This window comes from Triturus cristatus, chromosome 11 (assembly GCF_964204655.1).
Source record: "Triturus cristatus chromosome 11, aTriCri1.1, whole genome shotgun sequence".
Classification (NCBI taxonomy): Eukaryota; Metazoa; Chordata; class Amphibia; order Caudata; family Salamandridae; genus Triturus; species Triturus cristatus.
This window is the reverse complement of record NC_140594.1, coordinates 210,748,963-210,770,562: the sequence shown is the minus strand read 5'-3', so window position 1 is coordinate 210,770,562 and position 21,600 is coordinate 210,748,963. Positions and strand designations below refer to the sequence as shown.

General features: G+C 48.0%; 1 protein-coding gene across 9 annotated transcripts in view; it reads right to left on the bottom strand.

The window, feature by feature from the left end:
- Positions 1–21,600, bottom strand: part of ACACB (acetyl-CoA carboxylase beta) — a 2,187,049-nt gene that overhangs the window by 560,534 nt on the left and 1,604,915 nt on the right. For all 9 annotated transcript variants that reach the window (XM_085633342.1, XM_085633341.1, XM_085633344.1 and 6 more), the window contains one exon: positions 1,775–1,885. In XM_085633342.1, coding sequence (XP_085489468.1) covers positions 1,775–1,885 — 111 coding nt within the window. The remainder of the gene's footprint in view (positions 1–1,774; positions 1,886–21,600) is intronic.

The window sequence follows — 21,600 nt, the reverse complement described above, 5'->3', positions numbered from 1 at the left end:
TCAGTGCACTGAGTTGGGACACCACTCTATTCTCAACTTTTCTGTCTAAGCAGTCAGTATTGAACAGTCTTGCAAACTTATTTTTCCGTATCCTAGCCATTTTGAATATTTTGAGTCACATTGGCATGGAATTCCTTCATACTACCAGCAAGATCTCTGCGACCATGTCTCATAGTGCGGGGAACACATATCCAGCAAGCAACATAAGAACATCTGTTTACCCAAATGCCTCAATTCTCTTCAACTCTATCTGGCATAAGTATCATAGCTATGATCAGAGCCTGAACTTAAGCTATGATACTAATCTTTAATATAGCATAAATAAAGGATCTCAGATTAGCTGAAGGAGTTTCAAGGGTATCATTGCAACCAAAGTATTATGTATTCTAAAATCTCATAAATATGTACAGCAAACAAAGTGAGCATCTCTGCACAGCAGGAAAGTAGTTCTGTTGCACAAGTTACTTACCTTCGGTAACAATATATCTGTAAGAAACATTAGTTAGTTAGAGTCCTTACCTTAGAATATCCCCAGGCGTCAGGCTGGATCCAGAAAGATTTTTCGTCAGCAGTACCCCTGCACGTCAGAAGGCGTCATCTGCGGCTCCGCGTCAGTCGTTGGCGTCGTGATCGCCGGGATGACGTCGTCAGAGTACTTAGACGCTGCCCTCGCGCGGAATTCCTCCATACTCCCAGCAAGATCTCTGCGACCATGTCTCACAGTGCGGAGAACACATATCCAGCAAGCAACATAAGAGCATCTGTTTACCCAAATGCCTCAATTCTCTTCAACTATCTGGGGTGGTTGTAGGTAAAGAATCAGATCTTCCCCCAAAATTCTGGGTGTATCGGAATCTTGGGAATTAGACCAATGGACACCCTGATGTTGTTGCGACATCTCAGAAGAAGATGGCAAAGCTGGGACGATGCCCACTTGGATTTCTTATGTTCCTTCTCGGACTTTGACATAACCAAAGACTTGGACCATGACAAGCACCTGTTGTGGGAGCGGCCCCAAGAGCAGAAACAGGTCTGCACTCTAGACTATGAGTGGGGGCTGGGTTTACTTGACGTCCTGCGGTGTTTGCCGATGTACTGCTTGGCTTCATAATCCCAGATTGCCTCTGGGTGCATAAGTGCACACCCCTCACACGACTTGGACTGAACGCAAACACCAGAGATATACCTGGAAGGAGTTTCCGCTATTGACAGTGCCTACAAGGAGCAGTCGATGCAGAGCCGCATGACACCACCTACTGGCGTACAGGGGTTATTCAGAAAAGTCTTTGGGATCCAGTCTGGCGTCTGGGGATATTCAAAAGGTGCAGAAATGTGGCCAGAAGTATCCATAAGAAAGGAGGTTATGGTTGCTTTTCTTTGCAATGTCCATCTTCTCATTTCATATATGCCAGTTATTTAATTCATACCATGCACAGCTCTTTAGTTTCTCAGTTATGGAAGTGTCTTAGGAACAGTAAAGGGGAGCAAACTGAACGATCTTGAATTGCCTGGGGTCACTGTTGGTAAGGCATATGTTTCACCATCATCATGATCTCTTTCATAGGCATAATTATCATAGCTATGATCATAGCCTGCACTTAAGCTATAATACTAATCTTTAATATAGCATAATTAAAGGATCTCAGATTAGCTGAAAGAGTTTCAAGGGTACCATTGCAACCGAAGTATTATGTATTCTAAAATCTCATAAATATGTACAGCAAACAAAGTGAGCATCTCTGCACAGCAGGAAAGTAGTACTGTCAAGAATTACCTTATTCAAAGCGTTGGCTCCAGTAAGAATAATGTGAGAATTCTCCACCTGTATCACACGCTGACCAAGTCTTACCAGGTATGCTCCAATTCCAATAGACCTACATGTCACCTGAAAAACACAATGCAAACTCAAATTAGTCCATGATATTTGACTTTCTGAAAAATATATTTTATTTCTCTTTATAGATTACACAGTGTAGTGGGCATTCCAAGGATTTGCTGAAGAGAAGGTGTAGGAGAGTAGGATCTGCACTTATGTTGCCCCCACTTTTTTTCTGATGTTAACACTGGTTTCTGGCTATAGTCTGGCTGGGTCCCTGCTAATCAGGGCCCCAGTCTCTCTGTTCTCTCTTAACACCTTGGAGTGCATATTAGATGCACTAGTGATTGGATACTGTGGTACCTTATGAGCCCCTAGTATATGGTACCCTAGGTACCAAGGGCATAGGTACTTCACAGACCTACCAGGGGCTGAAGCATGTATTATGCCACCCCTGAGAAGCAGACTAAATCTGACACCACAGGCCTGCTGCTGCAGCCTGGGTGAGGTAGTGTTAGCACTCCTCACTGAGGTATAGGTTCCTATATCTCACCATACACACACATATAAACCTATCAGTCACCCCTAAGGCAGGCCCTATCAATCCTGAGGGCAGGGTGCTTGGTTTACAATGTGAGGGGTGCCTCTGCATGAGCAGGGCCCCTCTGCAGCTGGCAGAGTCTATACTCTGTGGCTGTTTGTGGATGCGGTTAAACCATATACTCTTAAGTGTATTATAACCTTCAGGAAAATGCTAACTTTGGAATGACTGCATCAAAACATGTCGTGTTTGGTGTCAAAGAACTTGGAATCATACCCCCACACCAGTAACTGATGTGGGAGTATGATCCCACCCTTCTAGAGGGGACGACATGTACCCACTGTGGAAACACGGTAGAAATCTGAAAGAGCCCTGGCATCAAAAAATGGATGCCACCAGCACAGACAATGGGCTGCCCTCCTGCTGCTGACTGAAACTCGCAGTGGAGGAGGCCCAAAAATAGGCATCCTGTCACAGGGAGGTGTCACCACCTTCCAGACAGGATTTAGTGTATTGGGGCAGGGTGGGTGCACTCCTAGAGTGCTTTGAAGTCCTGCACTGGGGGAGCAGTAGGCTCCTCTGTGCATATGCCAGCTCAAACCGGTTCAGGGGCTACCTGTCCCTGCTCTGGCGCGAAACTGGACAAAAGGAGTGGGTGTAACCACCCCCTACCCTGACCCTCCCAGAGGAGTGGTCATAAAGCTACTCCCTCCCTTTCTTTTAGTATAATATAGGGAACCCTTGCCATTGCAAACTAGATATCCCTGGACGACGCTTTACAAGAAGAATCCTGGCCCTTCGACGTTCCACTACCTTTGGAAGACAGAAGAATCTCCCTTGGAGTCAAGGAGTGACTCCCCTGCTTGGCAGGCACCAAAAACTCTAATTAACGGTCGCAAACTTTCCCACTGGAGTCCGAAGTCCCTGCAGCCCCGGAAGTGGATTTCCTGACTTCTCGACGGCCATTGTAAGTCCCCTGCAAAGCTGAGGCGAGTGGACCCCACGAGTGACGAGGAACAGCAATACCCGGGTACTGTGCACTATTGTCGAGTGCAACCCCTTCACGACGTTCTACGAACTTGTTCCAGCAATATTTCCCTCGAAAATCAGAGGCCTACCTCGTCCCGAGTGACCGTGGACTCCTGTGAAGTGAATCCTCACGAGGCGTCTTCGCGATCTCTTGCCCGTTAGCTTGTGGGTCCCCTGAAGACTTTCTCATCGAACCAAAGGGCTCCCCTGGTTGCTCCTGGCCTGCCCTCACTTACCCTCACTGGGTGAGTCCCTCAGACCTTGCTGGTCTGCACCGCTGACTTTCTTCAATTTCCACAAGACTTGCTGTTGCCAAGGCTTGTTGGCTCCAATCCGGGTGCCGACACCTCAGTAAGCTGCAGACTTCGTGGGACACTCCGAATCCAGCTCCTGGTCGTCCTCGACGCCTCCTGGACCTCGTGGCTGAAGAGTCAAAACACCCTTGATCACCTGAAATCACCCGACGTCCGTGGGCATCCATCTTCCTGGCCCAGGGTCACTGGCAAGTGACTGTGAACACTGTCCCTTCTGCTTTCAGGTCTTCATCTTGAATCCAGCCTTGGATTCCACAGGACACTTATTCAGTCTTCACAAGCAGCAAAACTTATTTTGCTTCCATAGAAAATGACGACGCAACCCGATACCAAAAGACACCTATGCACCCGGCTTCCCTGGGTGAGGTAACTCGTGCACTCCAGTGCTCCTGTGGGTGTTGGCCCTCGAACTACTTACCTTGTAAGTGACTTGCTTGTAGACCTCTTAGAAGTACCCTTAAACTTTAAAAATCCAACCGCGACTTGCTCCATTGAAATCAATAGGGAACCCGCGGCTGTGTTCTCACACTGCACGCGTCTCCCGTGGGTCTTTTACTTACCTGCCTTGGGTGGATTAGTGAAGCCCCAGCAATTCTACAGGCCCTAGGCCTTGTCCCCTTGGAAGTCGACATTCCTAAACCTCTTTTTTAGTATATGGTCTGGTACGCCCCTAGGGCCCTAGCCATATTTGTGCTTAACTTATTGTGAAACGTTGATATTTGCATATGTTCCTGACTTCTAATCTCATAAAGAGATTAGCAGAGTGTGTCTAGTAATAAATACATATATATTTGATATATATACCTGTGTGGTGTCCTTTCATTTGGTAATTCAAGAGATTATAAGGTAAAACAAGCTGCTTTACATTCCTCTGAGACTTCATCAGCTTTTGTTAGGCAAACCATAGCAGCTTCTTATTTTAAATTGTGGTACCAACTACCCTTAGATAATAGACTAATTGATGACCTGACCTTGCTCAAAACAGAACTTAAAACTCATGTGTACCAAACCATCTAATGGGAGCACTTGTGCAAGCGCATGGATATCCTAGGTTTCATAGAGCCAAAACACAACAGAAAAGATCTCTTCCAGTCTACAGGAAACTCTGTTAGCACTTTTCGCTCAATCCTAATCCCAGAAGTCAGTCTTTATGGGCAATTCAAATTTATTTATCATTCAATTTTCCGAATCCAGATTCATTTTTTTGGGTCTTCCGACAAGACAACGGTTTTAACTTTCGTCTCCAACGTGGCTATCTTTCAAGTTCTTAAAATTGAATGTAAATGAGCTGTTGTTTCACACTGGTGTTGAAATAAGGCTTTCTAATCTATCAAAGATTCCAATATATCTTTTTTTTTGTCAAATGTTTTTATTGCGTTTGTCAAAATAATCATGTAGTGCACAGCCATATGTACCATTTCCCCTTACACAAACAATAACACTATTAAATTATACAGTTATTACAACGAAATGGAGAAGCCCTACATAATTGGTCTACATCATATCTGCACTATGAATAAAACCAAGAAAAAGAAGAGAACACACAAAAAAGAGGAACAAGATAAAACCCCCTCCTCTACCCTCCCCAAAACAAATTCTAAGAACGAACTAACGTGTGGTCCCAGAGTATCGTGAAGATGACATTTGAGGGCTCACTATCGCTCTCTAAAGGATCAATGAGTATGTATGAGGAAGAGAGTCTAAAACACCCCCCTCCTCCTAAGATCACCAATGGAGAGGGTCCTCAAAATGGAAAGAGGTGCAGTGCTCTCGTTCAAGTGGGACATGCAAAGAGAGGTAAGTAGGGCCTTGGAAAGGTAGGACACCAAGGGTCCCTAGATATATTTAAAAAAATTGTATGCTTCAGAGATGATCTGGGCCATGTGTTCCATTGTAACTGTGTGCCATAGCTGTGCATCCCACTGGGAAAGCGACGGTGCCTTTCTATGCTTCCAAGAGGCCACCACTGCCATTTTTGCCACCTGTAAGCAAAGCCACATCACCATTCGGTCACCAGTCATCTGGCGTTCAAGGGTATCCTCCCTCAGCCCCAAAAGGGTAAAGTCTGGATTGTCTGGGACTGGGTACCCCATGATATCTTTATTTTGGGCTACATTTTCGGCCCAAAAAGGACGAATAGTTGGGCAGTCTCACCAAATGTGCCTGAAATCCCCCAGCATTTCACATCCTCGCCAGCAGTGTTCTGATGAGCTCAGGAAGATTTTCCTAAGCTTGGTTGGGAACAAATGCCAGTCATATATGTGCCACATCTGGGTAAAGTCATCAGAGCACACAGTTTCGAAATTCTATCATACGCTGAAGACATTCAATCGATTATCTCTGTTGATGAGGATCTTGACAAAATAAAGAAACATTTTGCGGCCGGAAATGAGGCTATTGCCAAGTGGATGGTGGACAGCTGAATCCAGGGAAAACTGAGATCAACTTATTTGGGAAACTTCCAATCCTATGGACTCCAGATTGGTGGCGACCAGAGCTAGGTAAAACTCTGTCTCCTAGCAAAATTGCATTAAAAAACTTAGAATCAAGGTCAATTTTGAGCTTAATATGAAAGCACAAGTTCTACCTACAACAGACACTTGTTTCACATGCTACGATTACTGAAGAAGGCTTTGCCATTCTTCGCCCTGTAGGCCAGAAAGACCCTAGTTCAGTCTCTTGTGAGCCGGCTGGACTATGTTAATGCTCTGCTGGCTGCAGCCAACGAGTCATTACTGTCAAAACTGCAGGTCGTACAAAACACAGAAGCACGGTTGATTTGCAACCAATCACCCTGCACGGCCTCTGCTCCTCTTTTAAAATCTTTACATTGGATCCCAATAAAGAAAAGAGTAGTATTCAAATTGTGCTGTTTAACCTTTAAAGTGTTGCAGGGTAAAGGCCCCATATACCTTAGCCAGAGACTGAAACGATATCTCTCCACTAGGAATTTGCGTTCCACTGAGAAGGAGCTATTGGTTACCCCTCGTATTTGACATATTAGAGGGGGTGGCAGATCCTTTTCCTACCTGGCACCCTCCTTTTGGAACAAATCACTTCTCCCAGTTCGAACCTGCCCGGTTAACAATAAATTCAGGAAAGCTTTAAAATCAACACTGTTTTAGATTCCAGATTCTGTTCTAGAATCTTGCACTAACCCGGTTAGGGTGCTTTAAGCACGCAATTAAATCATTAATTTAAGAGCTTGTAATGGGCCTCCTGCATTCCCATCGAATGACTAAATCGGGGGATGTCTCTCCACAGATTCACCCACTTTGTATCTAGGATAGGGCTGTCCAGGACCTGCTCCCAGAACTCAATATGTCACGGAAGGGGGATGAGGGGGTGTATATAGTCTCTAGTAAGAGCGCATATAAAAATAGATTGTCCCTTTAGTACCAGTCCCCCTCCTAGCAAAGTTCTAAATGGGGGTAAGTTTGCTAATCACAGCCACCCGTGCCTCTAGTTGAAGCACCCAGTGTTTCAATTGATTATAGCGGAAAAACTACGTAGGGGGTGAGTGCAGGTCTTGTTGACAATTGTCAAATGTTAGAATGTCCCAATTGTGGAAGAGGTCAGAAATCATCAGATAGCTCCCATCCCTCCATGCATCAAAAGACCCGGTTGTTATGCCGAAGTGAAGGCCGGGTTGTAACGAATGGGATTAAATGGAGAGGGGAATGTTCTCAATGAGGCAGCTCTATTTACTTCATCCGAGACCTTGAGTGTAGTCGTAGTAGGAGTGCTCAGATACACATTAGGGGATGGTCCACTTTGGGTTTCCATAACAGATCCCAGATATACCTTCCCATCACCTCCCTGTCCTTGCTTATCCGACTCCTGTGATGACCACTCAGAAATCAACCTCAACTGTGCTGCTCTGTAATAGAGCTGAAAGTCTGGTAGGGCTAAGCCACCTGCCGATTTTGGCATACGTAATAAGGTGTAACGGAGAAGAGCTCTACAATTCTGCCAGATGAAAAGAATTACTAATTTGGAGTGCTGGGAGGAATCCAGCATGCAGCTCGATGGGGAGCCCCTGAAATAGGTACAGTAGTTTTGGTAAAACAGTCATTTCAATGACATGCATTTTCCCAAGCCAGGAGATATACACAGGGGCTCATGGTTTAAAGTAAAGTTTCAATTGTTGGAGTAACAGTGGATAACTAGCACGGTAGAGATCTGAGAATTTGGGGGTAATCCTAATGCTTAAATAGGTCATCCTATTCTTGGCCCATTGAAAAGATGTTAACTCCCCAAGAGTTCCCATTTCTGTGGGAGGAAACGTGAGGTTCAGCAAGAAAGATTTGGTTAAGTTAACATGGAACCCCCCTACCTGTTCAGACCGCTGCAGCTCATTCAGGAAGACCTCTAATGACATCCGGGGACAAAACAGACAGCAGCACATAATCAGCGAACAGCTTAATGCAAATAACAAAGGTGACAGAGGGCATCCCTGTCCCCCCTCAGCAATTGAATGAGGTCAGAGCTCACTCCATTCACTAGTACACTGGCTCTAGGCATGCAGTTTGGTCATAATCATATTGATAAACTGCTCACTAAAACCATACCTGTGTAAGGTATGAAGCAGGAAAGGCCACTCCACCCGGTTGAAAGCTCTTGCAACGTCTAGAGCCAATAAGACAGCCGGTATGGATTTTTAGTCACCTTTTCAACAAGGTGGATCAATCTTCGGATGTTATCATGTTATGTTGTGTTGTAGACTTGTAAAGCACACAGCTGCCCCAGCAACGGGGCGTCCCGGCGCTGTAGACCGCTGGGGAACCCGTCCTGGCTATCCCTGTGAGATGGTCCCTTTTCTGGGTATCTCCAAGGTGAAACCAGGCATCCCCGGCGTCTGTGGGGGGCCGTTGTAGAGATGAGGCAAGCTTAATGCCCAGAGTTGCTGAGTGTGTTCCTGGTTAGAGTAGGTACAGAGGCGAGTATTATCGAGTCCGTTTTGACCCTGGTCCACGACCCTGCCGCGTTGGGAATTGAACCCTGGTCCTTGGCCGATTCTCTGCTTACGGGTCTGCCGCCTCTAACCAGTGAGCCACACCTCTCCATCATGCATTTGTCTACCCGTTAGAAATCCGATTGATTTGGGTCGTGGTCTGGCCACGCAGGCAGATGGCCACCTGAAGTGTGAGCTCCGCCGCGGGATGGGCCCCTGACGTGGGTAACTCTTTTACCTGCGTCTGCGGGGCTTCTTCTTCTGCCCTAAACACAGTCGGAAGGCATAAAGGCAAGCCTGGCCGGCTTTTCTGCGGTCATCGGCAAAGAATTTACAGATTTCAGCATTTGTGAGGAGCCTGCGCAGGCCACGGTCTGCCTCACGCTCCTCGCCTGCTGCGTTTCTCAGGGCCACGCCTCTTCTCACTGCCAAGGCCGCACCCCTGATGCTGCTGGGGCTGTGCATCCTGTCATCGCCTGGGCCGCGCCTCCTTGCACTGTTGAGGCCGCACCGCCTCATATATTTAAGGCTGCAACTTCTGCCGTAGAGGACGCGCCTCCTACTGTTGACTGCTGCGCACCTCCCTTATTTGCTGAAACTGCACCGAGGCAAAGGCGGCACCTTCTCACCCTTGCCGAGGCCACGCCTCCTACTACTACGAAGGCCACACCTCTTCTCCCTGCTGAGGCCGCGCCTCCTGTCATAGTCACAGCAGCATTTCTGTAATCACAGAGACTGCGTCTCCCGCTACCTCAGAGACTGCGCGCCTCTTATTGCCTCTTAGGAAAATTCCCCATGGATATTAAAATCACAGGATATCGCTTTCTCCTCAATATTATTTTGAAAGCAAGTTTTTTAAGCATATGTCAGTTTTGAACTCACCTTTCTCCTTTGGAGGTCCCACACTTTTCCTCATGTAATGAACATGACTTAATCACACGTGATGAACTACAAGAGGAGCAAAGCAACGATTGTTCTCACAGCGGTAATGACTTTACTACATGTGAGAGCCTGACAGGAATATCCTTGACTTCCTGTTCAGTCTCTTGTCTTTGAACGTACTTCCTTCACTTTTATAAGTCGCATGTTTTAATTTATTTCATTGGTATTTATGATTCAATGTAGCGCTTACCAGGAAGAAGTAAGCAACGTTTTTCGTCATAATTTTTTCATGAATTCCTCAGCATATATGCAGCTCTTCTGCCATTACTTTTTCCTGTGGTGGAAAATGTTAAAAGCTTGACGGTCCCCCTCATGGAACCTTTTCTTCATTTATACGCCTAATTTTCAGAATGACTTGAGACCAGGTTATCAATGATCATACTACTAATCCCTGCATACATTGGTTATGTAGACACCTGCTGCACTATCATTACCAGAGACTTTTTCATCTGATCAGCTATCTTTTATAAACAAGAGTTCTTACTTTACATTCGTCTGCTACCTACTATCTCTACAGTGAGTTGTATCAGCATTTAACAAAATATAAACGGACAAAATACAAATGTAATTACTTAAGTTAGAATACTAATAGCAAGTCTTTGTGATTCAGCCGCCTCTCGTTTTGTGCATCTATTTTATTACATCAACGTTACCATCAAGTGTACTAAATCCATCTCAGGATCATAATATGACTATATACAACCACCTTATACCACGAAACGTCACCTTAGCAGCATTTCAGAGTTCTGCCCAAATGCAAAAGGTGATTGTCTACTAACAAACACGGGAACGAGACCCCTAAACAACTTCTCTTCACAGAAGTTCTCAAACAATCCAACATGATGCCAGTGAAGGGAAGTACTTCCTCTGTGTAGGAGAGTAGGATCTGCCTCTTATGTTGCCCACACTTTTTTTCTGATGTTTACACTGGTTTCTGGCTATAGTCTGGCTGGGACCCTGCTAATCAGGGCCCCAGCCTCTCTGTTCTCTCTAAACAACTTGGAGTGCATATTAGGTGCACTAGTGATTGGATACTGTGGTACCTTATGAGCCCCTAGTATATGGTACTTTAGGTACCAAGGGCATAGGTACTTCACAGGCCTACCAGGGGCTGAAGCATGTATTATACCACCCTAGGGAAGCAGACTAAATCTGACACCACAGGCCTGCTACTGCAGCCTGGGTTAGGTAGTGCTAGCACTCCTCACTGAGAAATAGGTTCACTATATCTCTCCCAGCACACACATTTAAACCTATCAGTCACCCCTAAGGCAGGCCCTAGCAATCCTGAGGGCAGGGTGCTTGGTTTCCATGTGAGGGGTGCCTCTGCCTAAGCAGGGCCCCTCTGCAGCTCTCAGAGTCTATTCTTTGGGGCTGTTTGTGAATGCTGTCAAACCATATACTCTTAAGTGCATTATAACCTCGCGGTTAATGCTAACTTTGGAATGGCTGTATCAAAACGTGTCGTGTTTGGTGTCAAAGGCTTTGGAATCATACTCCCACACCAGTAACTGGTGTGGGAGTATGATCCCACCCTTCTAGAGAGATAGACATGTACCTACTGTGGAAACGCGGTAGAATCCTGAAGAGCCCTGGCATCACAAAATGGATGCCACCTGTCACAAACACTGGGCTACCCTCCTGCTGATAACCGAAGCTCGCAGTGGAGGAGGACCAACAATAGGTATCCTGTCACAGGGAGGTGTGACCACCTCCCAGACAAGGTTTAGTGTTTTGGGGCTGGGTGGGTGCACTCCTAGAGTGCTTTGAAGTCCTGCACTGGGGGAGCAGTAGGCTCCTCTGTGCATACACCAGTTCAAACCAGCTCAGGGGCTACCTGCCCCTGCTCTGGCACGAAACTGGACAAAGGGAAGTGGGTGTAGCCACCCACTCCCATAGGTGGGGTCATAAAACTAGTCCCTAGAACCCTTGCCATTGCAAACTAGATACCCCTGGATGACGCTCTGAAGAAGAATCCTGGACCTTCAACGTCCCACAACCTCTGGAAGACGGAAGAATCTCACTTGGAGTCAAGGAGTGACTCCCCTGCTTGGCAGGCAGCAAATCTTGTAATCAACGGTCGCAAACTTTCCCGCCGGAGTCCGAAGTCCCTGCAGCCCAGGAAGAGGATTTCCTGACTTCTCCAAGGCCATCGTGAGTCCCCAGCGACGCTGAGGCAACTGGACCCCAAGAGTGACGAGGAACCACAATACCTGGGTACCGTGCAGTATTTTCGTGTGCAACCCCTTCACGACGTTCTACGAACCTGTGTATTGGACAACGTGTGGTCCGAGCCTCCAGCAGGAATTCCTCCGAAGATCAGAGGCCTACCCCGTCCAGAGTGACCGTGGGCCCCTGTTGAGTGAATCCTCACAAGGCGTCTTCGCGATCCCTTGCCGGTTGGCTTGTGGGTCCCCAGAAGACTTTTCTACAGTTCCAAAGGGCTCCCCTGGTTAGTCCAGGCCTGCCCTGACTTACCCTCGCTGGGTGAGTCCCTCAGACCTTGCTGGTCTGCACCGCTGACTTTATCCTTTCCACGAGACTTGCGGTTACCAAGGCTTGTTGGCTTCAATCTGGTCTCCGACACCATAGTAAGCGGCAGACATCGTGGGACACACTGAATCCAGCTCCTGGTCGCCGACGACGCCTCCTGGACCTCGTGGCTGAAGAGTCAAGACACCCGTAATCACCAGAAATCACCCGATGACTGTGGGCATCCATCTTCCTTGCCCCGGGTCACTGCCAAGTGACTTTGAACACTGTCCCCTCTGCTTTCAGGTCTTCCTTCTTCTGAATCCAGCCTTGGATTCCACCGGACACTTCTCTTGTCTTCACAAGCAGCAAGTCTTCTTTGGCTCCCATTGAAAACGACGCCGCGACCCGACACCAAAAGACACCTATGCACCTGGCTTCCCTGGGTGAGGTAACTCCAGCACTACGGTGCTCCTGTGTGTGTTGGCTCTAGAACTACTTACCCTGTAAGTGACTTGCTTGTAGACTCTCCCGAAGTATCCTAAAACTCTTAATTTCCAATTGCGACTTGCTCCATTGAAGTCAAAAGGGATTCGTGGCTGTGTTCTCACACTGCATGCGTCTCCTGTGGGTTCTTTACTTACCTGCCTTGGGTGGTTTCGTGAGGCCCCAGCGCTTCTGAAGGCCCTAGGCCCTGTCCCCTTGCAAGTTGTTATCTCAAAGTCTCTTTTTTAGTATATGGTCTGGTACGCACCTAGGGTCCCAGCCATATTTGTGCTTAACTTATTGTGAAATGTTGATTTGTGCATATGTTCCTGACTTCTAATCTCATAAAGAGATTAGCAGAGAGTTATTAGTAATAAATACATATATATTTGATATATATACCTGTGTGGTGTCCTTTCATTTGATATATCAAGAGATTATAAGGTAAAACAAGCTGCTTTACATTCCTCTGAGACTTAGCCTGATGGCTGCTCTCCACAGCTACCACTAGGATAGCTTTCTTTAAAGGTTGTCTTAAACCTACTACCATAAGAGTCGAATTGTACTGGTGCAAGGTGTCCTCTTTAACTAGTGAACAGCATATACTAGGCCAACTTCTCACATTCTGTAACAAGCTCGCCTTAGATTTCTCCTCCTACTACTGAACGTGTACCAGCATAGACCATGGAACGCATACTGCATGAAATCTCTAGGGTCAGCCGTCGTTTGGAAGGTATGGATACCACCATCACATCTTTGGCTGAAGAGCCCAAGTCAATTAGGGCAGACATTGCAGGCTTCCATACCAGAGTTGAAGGGCTTGACTCTCGAATCCTGATGATGGACAATTGCCTTGACTCATTCCAAGCGATATTAAAGGGGATGATGGGCGGAGCGTTTGAGCAAATCCAGCCCAAACTGCCAAGCCATGTCCTCCCTGGACCGGAAACAAGCATCCTGGGACCGGTGACCATGAGGCACAGGGTCAGACTGATTTGCATACGGCCATGTCTGAACTGGGGTGGTAGAGTGAGCTAAAGAATGATGATGGATTAAACCAAGATCAGTTGACTGGGGGTGAATGTTTGATTTGCTCAAATGCTCCGTCCATCATCCCCTTTGGTATCGCTTTGACTCATTACAAAGAAGAGACCAAGATCTTCTATTCCTTCGTAGTAAAATCGTTGATTTTGAAGACCGTAGCAGAAGAGACAACATCTGCTTCTTTGGGTTTCCGGAACATACCGAAGGCCAAAATACCAGAGCATATTCTTCCAAAACAGATTGCTATTTCTTTGACTCCACCTTTAGAAATCCAACGAGCTCACCGAATCGGTCCTCCACGTAAAGACCCTGCAGCACGTCCAAGGCCACTTATGGCCTGTTTTCTTTGCCATGAACAAACAAGACAATTACTGCAGCTCATTCACAAGGTTCTTTTTCATTTGACGGTCATCTTATCCACATGGCAGCTGATTTCTCTAAGGAAACCAATGAACGACGAAAGGCATTTCTTTCTATGCGATCTCAACTCCGACAACTAGATATCAAGTATGGACTATTTGAACCCGCACACTTTCGCATCACCAGAAACAGAGATTCTAAAGATTTTTATGACCTACAGAAATTCCGAGACTGTCTGAAACTTCAAGACATGGAAGTACAGCATCCACAACAAGATAAACTTCAATCAACATCTCCCTTCTCTCTACACTTACCGGATCATAGACGACAAAACCCTAACAACTCCAGACACCGTGGTAAAGACTTGGAAAGACCTAACCATTCTCATGAAGACAAAAACTCAGCTCTGCAATCAGTTTCTACTTTTACACAAGAGCCACATAGAGACAAATCTAGATCCCCTCTTAAATCCACCTCAGATGCGGACTAAACACATTTTGTTACTTGCTCTGCTGTTCCTACGTACAGCTGCAGTTAACAGAAGGCCTCACACTAGACTTTGGTCTTTCCTTTTCAGTATAAATACTAGGACCAATTTGTATGCTCTTGCATGAGACAATGCTCAAGTCCTGTTCGCTATACCGTAGTAAATGTTATTTTATTTTATATTTATGCAATTCTGTATTCATAATGTTTTCCTCCCTCATGCTTTTTGCCTGCTATTTCCAATATGTTCTGTTGTATTCTATTACTCTAGGCTACAGTGTATCACCTTAATCTATATTATTCTATCTAATATTTATAATGTTTGTTAAAAGTAAGTTTCAGACCACATTTAGGATCTTTTCTTTACTATGCAGAACCTACATTCTACCACAGGACAATGATGTTCAAGCCTTTTTCAATATGTCATAATACATTGTATTATTATATTTGACACGTCTAATGTTATATCCTAGTAAGACTTTTATCTGTGACTCTTAATATTATATGTTATATTGTACCACTTTAGGCCACAATCTGCTAGATTTATTTCAATATTTAATTATTCACTTTTATATCTATAATGTTTCACTTATAATGACTTAATATCACTTCATACCTATTTATATACATAATGTATACTCTTTCAGAGTAGCCCATCAAGCACAAGTTACTACTTGTGTAACGATATATCTGTAAGAGACATTAGTTAGTGATAGATTCCTTACCTTAGAATAATCCCCAGGCGTCAGACTGGATCCGGAAAGTTTTGGTAGAAGTACCCCTGTGCGTCAGTAGGTGGCGTCGTGCGGCTCCGCATCCGTCGCTGGCGTTGTAAGCGCCAAGATGACATCACGGAGACTACTTAGGCGCCACCCATGCGCGCTGAAGTCAGTTCTGTAAACGACTTTCCGCACCGGGAACGCAGAGCCATGCAAGAAACTGACCACTGGTGCCAAGAAACTAGGGCCCTGAAAGGGATGACCTTAACCCTAGAAATCAGTTTGCAGAACGGGGAGGATGGGTGGGGCGGTAAGGAATCTATCACTAACTAATGTCTCGTTACACAAGTAGTAACTTGTGAATCTGAAAGAGACACGTTAGTGATAGATTCCTTACCTTAGAGTAGATACCCCAGCAATACCAACCCCGGTGGGGGGTCTGCGAACAGATTACACCAGAAAGTGACGGAGAACAGAACGGCCAAAGAAGCCGTCTCTCGGGACTTGACAGTCAAGGCAGTAATGCTTGGTAAACGTGTGCGAGGCCCACGTAGCTGCCTGACAAATATCCTGCAAGGGAATGCTGCGTCCCAAGGCAGTAGTGGCTGCAGTTGCCCTGGTAGAATGGGCACGCAGCCCCACAGGAGACTCCTTTTTAGCCAAGGAGTAACATGCTTTGAAGCACAGAACAACCCACCGCGAGATGGTTCGTTTGTGCACGGCCCAACCTTTTTTGGCGTCGACGTAGCCAACAAAGAGCTGGTCATCCACCCGGAACTGCTGTGTACGCTTCAGATAGAACGCGAGCGCACGTTTTGGGTCCAGACGGTGGAGCTTCTCCTCCTCCCTTGAAGGATGCGGAGGCAGAAAGAAGGTGGGCAAAGTGATGGTCTGCCCGATGTGGAAGGGCGTGACAACCTTTGGCAAAAAAGAAGGACGGGTCCTTAACACCACCTTGTCTGGATGAACAGAAAGGAAAGGTGGTTTGGAAGAAAGAGCCTGGAGCTCACTCACTCTTCTGCCAGAGGTGATAGCTACCAGGAAAGCCGTCATGAGAGTGAGAAGACGTAAAGGACAGGTATGAAGGGGCTCAAAAGGAGCATACATCAGATATGTCAAGACAAGGTTTAAGTCCCATTGAGGCATTATGAATGGCACAGGAGGAAACGTGTGTGTAATGCCTTTCAGGAAACGGTTAACAACCGGGGACTTAAAGAGAGAAGGCTGATCTGGAAGCCTGAGAAAGGAGGAGATGGCCAAAAGATAACCTTTGATAGTATCCAGAGAAGAGCCCTGCTGGGCCAAGGATAGCAGGAACAGAAGGACCTCTGAAAGTGGGGCAGAAAGGAGATCCACAGACTTTGCTGTAAACCATGCCACAAACCTGTTCCACCAGCAGGCGAATACAGTCTTAGTGGAGGGACGCCTGGCTGCCTGAATCACATCACAGACTTTGGGAGGAAGATCGAAAGCTGTCAACTGTCGCCGCTCAATCTCCATGCATGGAAGTGGAGGCTGGACAGGTTCGGGTGGAGGACCGTCCCCTGCTGCTGCGACAGAAGAACCTTCCGAACAGGCAGTCGGATCGGGGGATCGATCGCCATGCTGAGTAGCTCGGGATACCAGTACCTTCGTGCCCAATCCAGAGCCACAAGGACGACTTGGGCCGTGTTGCGCCGAATCTTCTTCAGCACTCTGGGCAGAAGTGGTATAGGCGGAAAGGTGTACAATAGACCGCAACTCCACTCGCGACGAAAAGCGTCACCTAGCGAGTGCCGCCTTGGAAATTCCAACGTGCAGAACTGATGACATTGCGCGTTCTCTTCGGTGGTGAATAGATCTAACCAAGGCTCTCCCCACTGCTAAAAGAGACCTTGCACCACATCCGAGTTCAGACCCCGTTCGTGATCCATCCAACACCAGCGGCTGAGTTTGTCCGCCCTGGCGTTCAGAGAACCTGCCAGGTGTTGAACCACCAAGGAAATGCCTTGATGTTCCAGCCATGTCCAGAGGCGCAGAGCCTCCTGACATAGGGTCCAGGATCCCACCCCGCCCTGTTTGTTGCAATACCACATGGCGGTGGTGTTGTCCGTGAACACCTGCACCACACTTCCCCGGACAGAGGGAAGGAATGCCTTCAGTGCAAGTCTGATCGCCCGAAGCTCCAACAGATAGATATGGAGCCGGGACTCTGCCGGAGACCAGAGGCCTCTGATCTCCACCTCTCCCAAGTGGCCTCTCCATCCCAGGGGGGACGCATCCGTCACCACTGTGTGCTCCGGTTGGGGAAGGGAGTGGGATCTGCCATTGACCCAATTGCGATTCGTGAGCCACCACTGCAATTGCCGTGCAGTGCCCTCCCAGATCTGGACATGATCGGACAGGTTGCCCTGATGCTGCACCCACTGGAACTTCAGGTCCCACTGCAGAGCCCGCATATGCCATCTGGCATGTGTCACCAGCAGGATGCAGGAGGGTCATCCTGACTGAAACCCGGGAAAGAGGCTGAAAGATCGGAATCATAACCAGAATATCCCGGACTCGCTACTCGGGAGGATAAACCCGAAACAGTGTCGAATCCAGAACCGCTCCGATGAAGGGGAGCTTCTGAGAGGGACTCAGGTGCGTCTTCGGCATGTTGATGGAGAACCCCAGCAAATGCAGGAGGTCGGCCGTAGTCTGAATGTCGTTGACGACTGCCTGGGGCGAGCCCGCCTTCAACGACGAGTCGTCGAGGTAAGGGAAGACTGACACCCCCGACCTGTGCAGGTGAGCTGCGACCACCGCCATCACCTACGTGAACACCCGAGGGGCGCTGGTAAGGCCGAAGGGTAGCACGGCAAACTGGAAATGATCCTGGCCTACCGTGAACTGCAGGCTACGCCGGTGGGCCGGCAGGACGGGGATGTGAAAATATGCGTCCTGCAAGTCCAACGCATCCATGAGCGAGCTTTGGACATCTGGCGAGAACCCAGTAGATCTCAACCAGGCATGGCGACGAAGCGACACAGCCATAAAAATCGCCCTACCCAGTGAGTCCGCGGTGTCCAAACCACACCGAATGGCAAACTTAGCCGCATCCTTACCCTGAGCAACCGCTTAGGACAACACAGCGCGGGTCTCCTCAGGACACTGAGGCAACACCTGCACAACTGTATCCCACACCGCGTGGGAATAGAGGCCCAATAAGCAAGCGGTGTTCACTGACCGCAGCCCCAAGCTGGCCGAAGAGAACAACCGCTTACCAACTGTTCCAGCTTCTTAAAATCCTTATCAGGAGGAGCCATGGGAAAGGCACTCTGCGACGTCGAGGCTTGGATAACCAGGCTCTCAGGCTTAGGATGAGTGATCCGAAAAGCAGGGTCACCAGGCGCCGGGCGGTGACGCCTGGCGACATTCTTATCCAAAGGGGCCCCTGTGGCTGGCCGCGACCAAGTGCCCAACAAGACGTCAGTGAGGGCATCGTTAAATGGAAGCAGGGGCTCCGACGAGGTGGATGCCGTCTGGAGCACCTCAGTGAGGAGATTAGTTTTGAAGGCCACTGTAGGGAGATCAAGGTTTAGAACCTCAGCTGCCCGACAGAGCACCATCGTGTAGGAGGCGCCCTCCTCCATAGTAGGTGGGGAAGAGGCAAACCCCGGGTCAGAGGAGATGTTGAGGTCGCCGGCGTCCCCCAAGTCGTCCACCCAATCCTGCTCGGAGTCACACTGACGGGCAAGAGGGTCCTCGGATTCCTCCCAGTCGTCCTCCACCTCTGTCACATGGGGAACAGACAGCGGCAGCAGAGCTGGGGCCGGAGAAGAATTAAACGGCGCCGTGAACAGCGCCGGCCGGGGCCGAGCCGGCGCCTCGTCCCAGTGCGGATCCCAGGCCGGAACAAAATGGTCCTGGAACCGGGGCAAGGGCGGGACGAAGGGCACCCACTGCAGCGCCGGGGACAGAGCCGAGGGTGGTGCTGGGACAGGAGCCGGCAGCGCAGGACCTAGTGGCACCGGGGCCAGAGCCAACGGCGCAGGATCCTGTGGCGCCAAAGCTGGATCCACCGGCGGCCCAACAGGATCCGGACACGGGACCGCGGGGCCCGAAGGTGCGCCGGGCGGGAGCACGAGGCCTAAAGAGGCGGTCCATGGTAGCAAGAAATTCTTGCACCTGTTTGGGAGTCGCCAACAGATCCAGGTAAGGCGGGTAGGCCACTGGACTCCCAGTCTCCAAAGGAGCCGCAGGGGCAGAACCCCTGTCCCCCTCGTATGCATCCGAGGACCGACGGGGGGACGTCGGAGAGCGACTTCTTTTTGTGTCCTCTTACCCGAATCCGAGGGCCAAGACTTGGAGCTCGAAGAGCGGCAACTGCAGCCCCGCGAGCGTTCCCGGGAACGGTCCCTGGACCTGGAACGGCGCTTGGATGAGTGCCGGACCTCCTGCAGCTTCCAGCGCCGCTCCCTCAAGGCCTTTGGGAACATGGGCCGACAGTCTCGGGTGTCGTGGTCGGTCTCCAGGCAGTAGAGGCAAACATCGTGGGGGTCCGCCACCGACATAGTGCGGCTGCAGGCCCTACTAGACTTAAATCCAAGCATCCCTATGTGCACCAAGGAGAAAGGGAGACAAAAAGTCTCAAAAAGGGTAGTCAAAAAGTGACTAAGGTACGTGCTCTAAACGGATCTGCTCTTGCTGGCGCTGAAAAAGAAAGAACTGACGTCAGCGCGCTTGGGTGGCGCCTAAGTAGTCTCCGGGACGACATATCGGCGCTTACGACGCCAGCGACGGACGCGGAGCCGCACGACGCCACCTACTGACGCGCAGGGGTACTGCTAGCAAAACATTCCGGATCCAGTCTGATGCCTGGGGATTATTCTAAGGTAAGGAATCTATCACTAACGTGTCTCTTTCAGATATTATTTGTCTTTCCTTATTGTGACATACTTCATGTTTCCACTATTTTTGTTCTCACCCTTACTCACCTATATGTTATCTTATTTTGTACTTCTCAATTGGACTAATGTGTTATCAAAGGCCTTTATCTTAAAATCACTACCTGCCCTGCTAATTATTTTGTTTTTTCTGATGGGGCCCTCCCCCGCAGCGGTGCTCCAGTGAGCCCAGACCCATGGTTAACAGTTTAGAACCCCCAGTTTTGTCCCATTTCTACTCCCCCTTTTCATTTATATCCTCACCCCTCCTCTTCTTCTTCTTTATCTCCCTCAAAACACAAAAACAACTTATTACATTGTCTTCTACACTGTACTATTTGCCTAGACTATCTTTCTTCCTTCTTGATCGTTCCTACATACTAACACATTGGTGTCTTTGTGGTAAGCCAGGGTATCTTTTGTCTATATCCCCTTCCTTCCTTCCATTGTATTCTTTCTAATCTCCCCCTCTCTTCACCTCGACAAGGACATCGAGCTTTGTATTATTAGTTCATTTTGACATTACTTCAGCATGACGAACACTCATCCTCTATGTACAATTACATGGAATGTCCATGGTCTCACCCACTACATTAAAAGTAAAAAAGTGCTTTCTTATCTCCAATCCAAACACATGGATGTGGCTTTACTACAAGAAACCCATCTAGATACGCTAGAATCTGATTAACTCTGCAGAGATTGGGTGGGGAAGGTCATTCACAGCAGTATTCGAAAGGGTGAACCCACAGACACTGGCCCTATCCGCAAATGTGGAGTTGCAATCCTTATTCGCAAATCACTCCCAGTCACGGTCTCCAAAACATAGTCAGATCCTGATGGACGTTATGTGTTTGCTAAATTACGTAATGGAGATATTTATATTTGTCTGGGATCAGTTTACGCTCCGACAGGGACCAAAAAAATCATTCTTCCTCCAGTTGAATCGACTATTAACAGAGATAGATGCCTCACAGTATCTCATTGGTGGGGATTGGAATCTGGCGCCAGTCCCAATTCTAGACAAAACAGGTCCGCTGGACAAAGGAAATGCTGCAGATAGAGCTCTATTAGATGATCTAATATCCTATAGCGGATTAATTGACCATTGGCGTTTTAGTCACCAACAGAAACGGAATACACTTTCTTTTCTCCCACTCATGGCACATTCTCTCGCTTGGATTACTTTCTGACATCACAAAAAGTGATTCAATTGGTCACGGAGTCTCGCATCTTGGAAACAGCTTTGTCTGACCACTCCCCTGTCCTCTTATCTCTAGAACTAGGACTCTCTAGACCAGGGTGTAAACTCTGGCGCATGAACATCCAACGGCATAGGACTCCCAAGGGTAAATCTCAATTACAATCACATCTCCAAGACTATCTCTCCATTAATCAGGGCTCTGTAACTTCCAACTGGACTATTTGGGCTGCAGCTAAAGCCACTATTAGGGGTCAGTTAATGTGTGATGCAGCACTTGTTAATAAGCCGAATGCTGCGCGGCAAACAGCACTAGAACACGACATTTAATC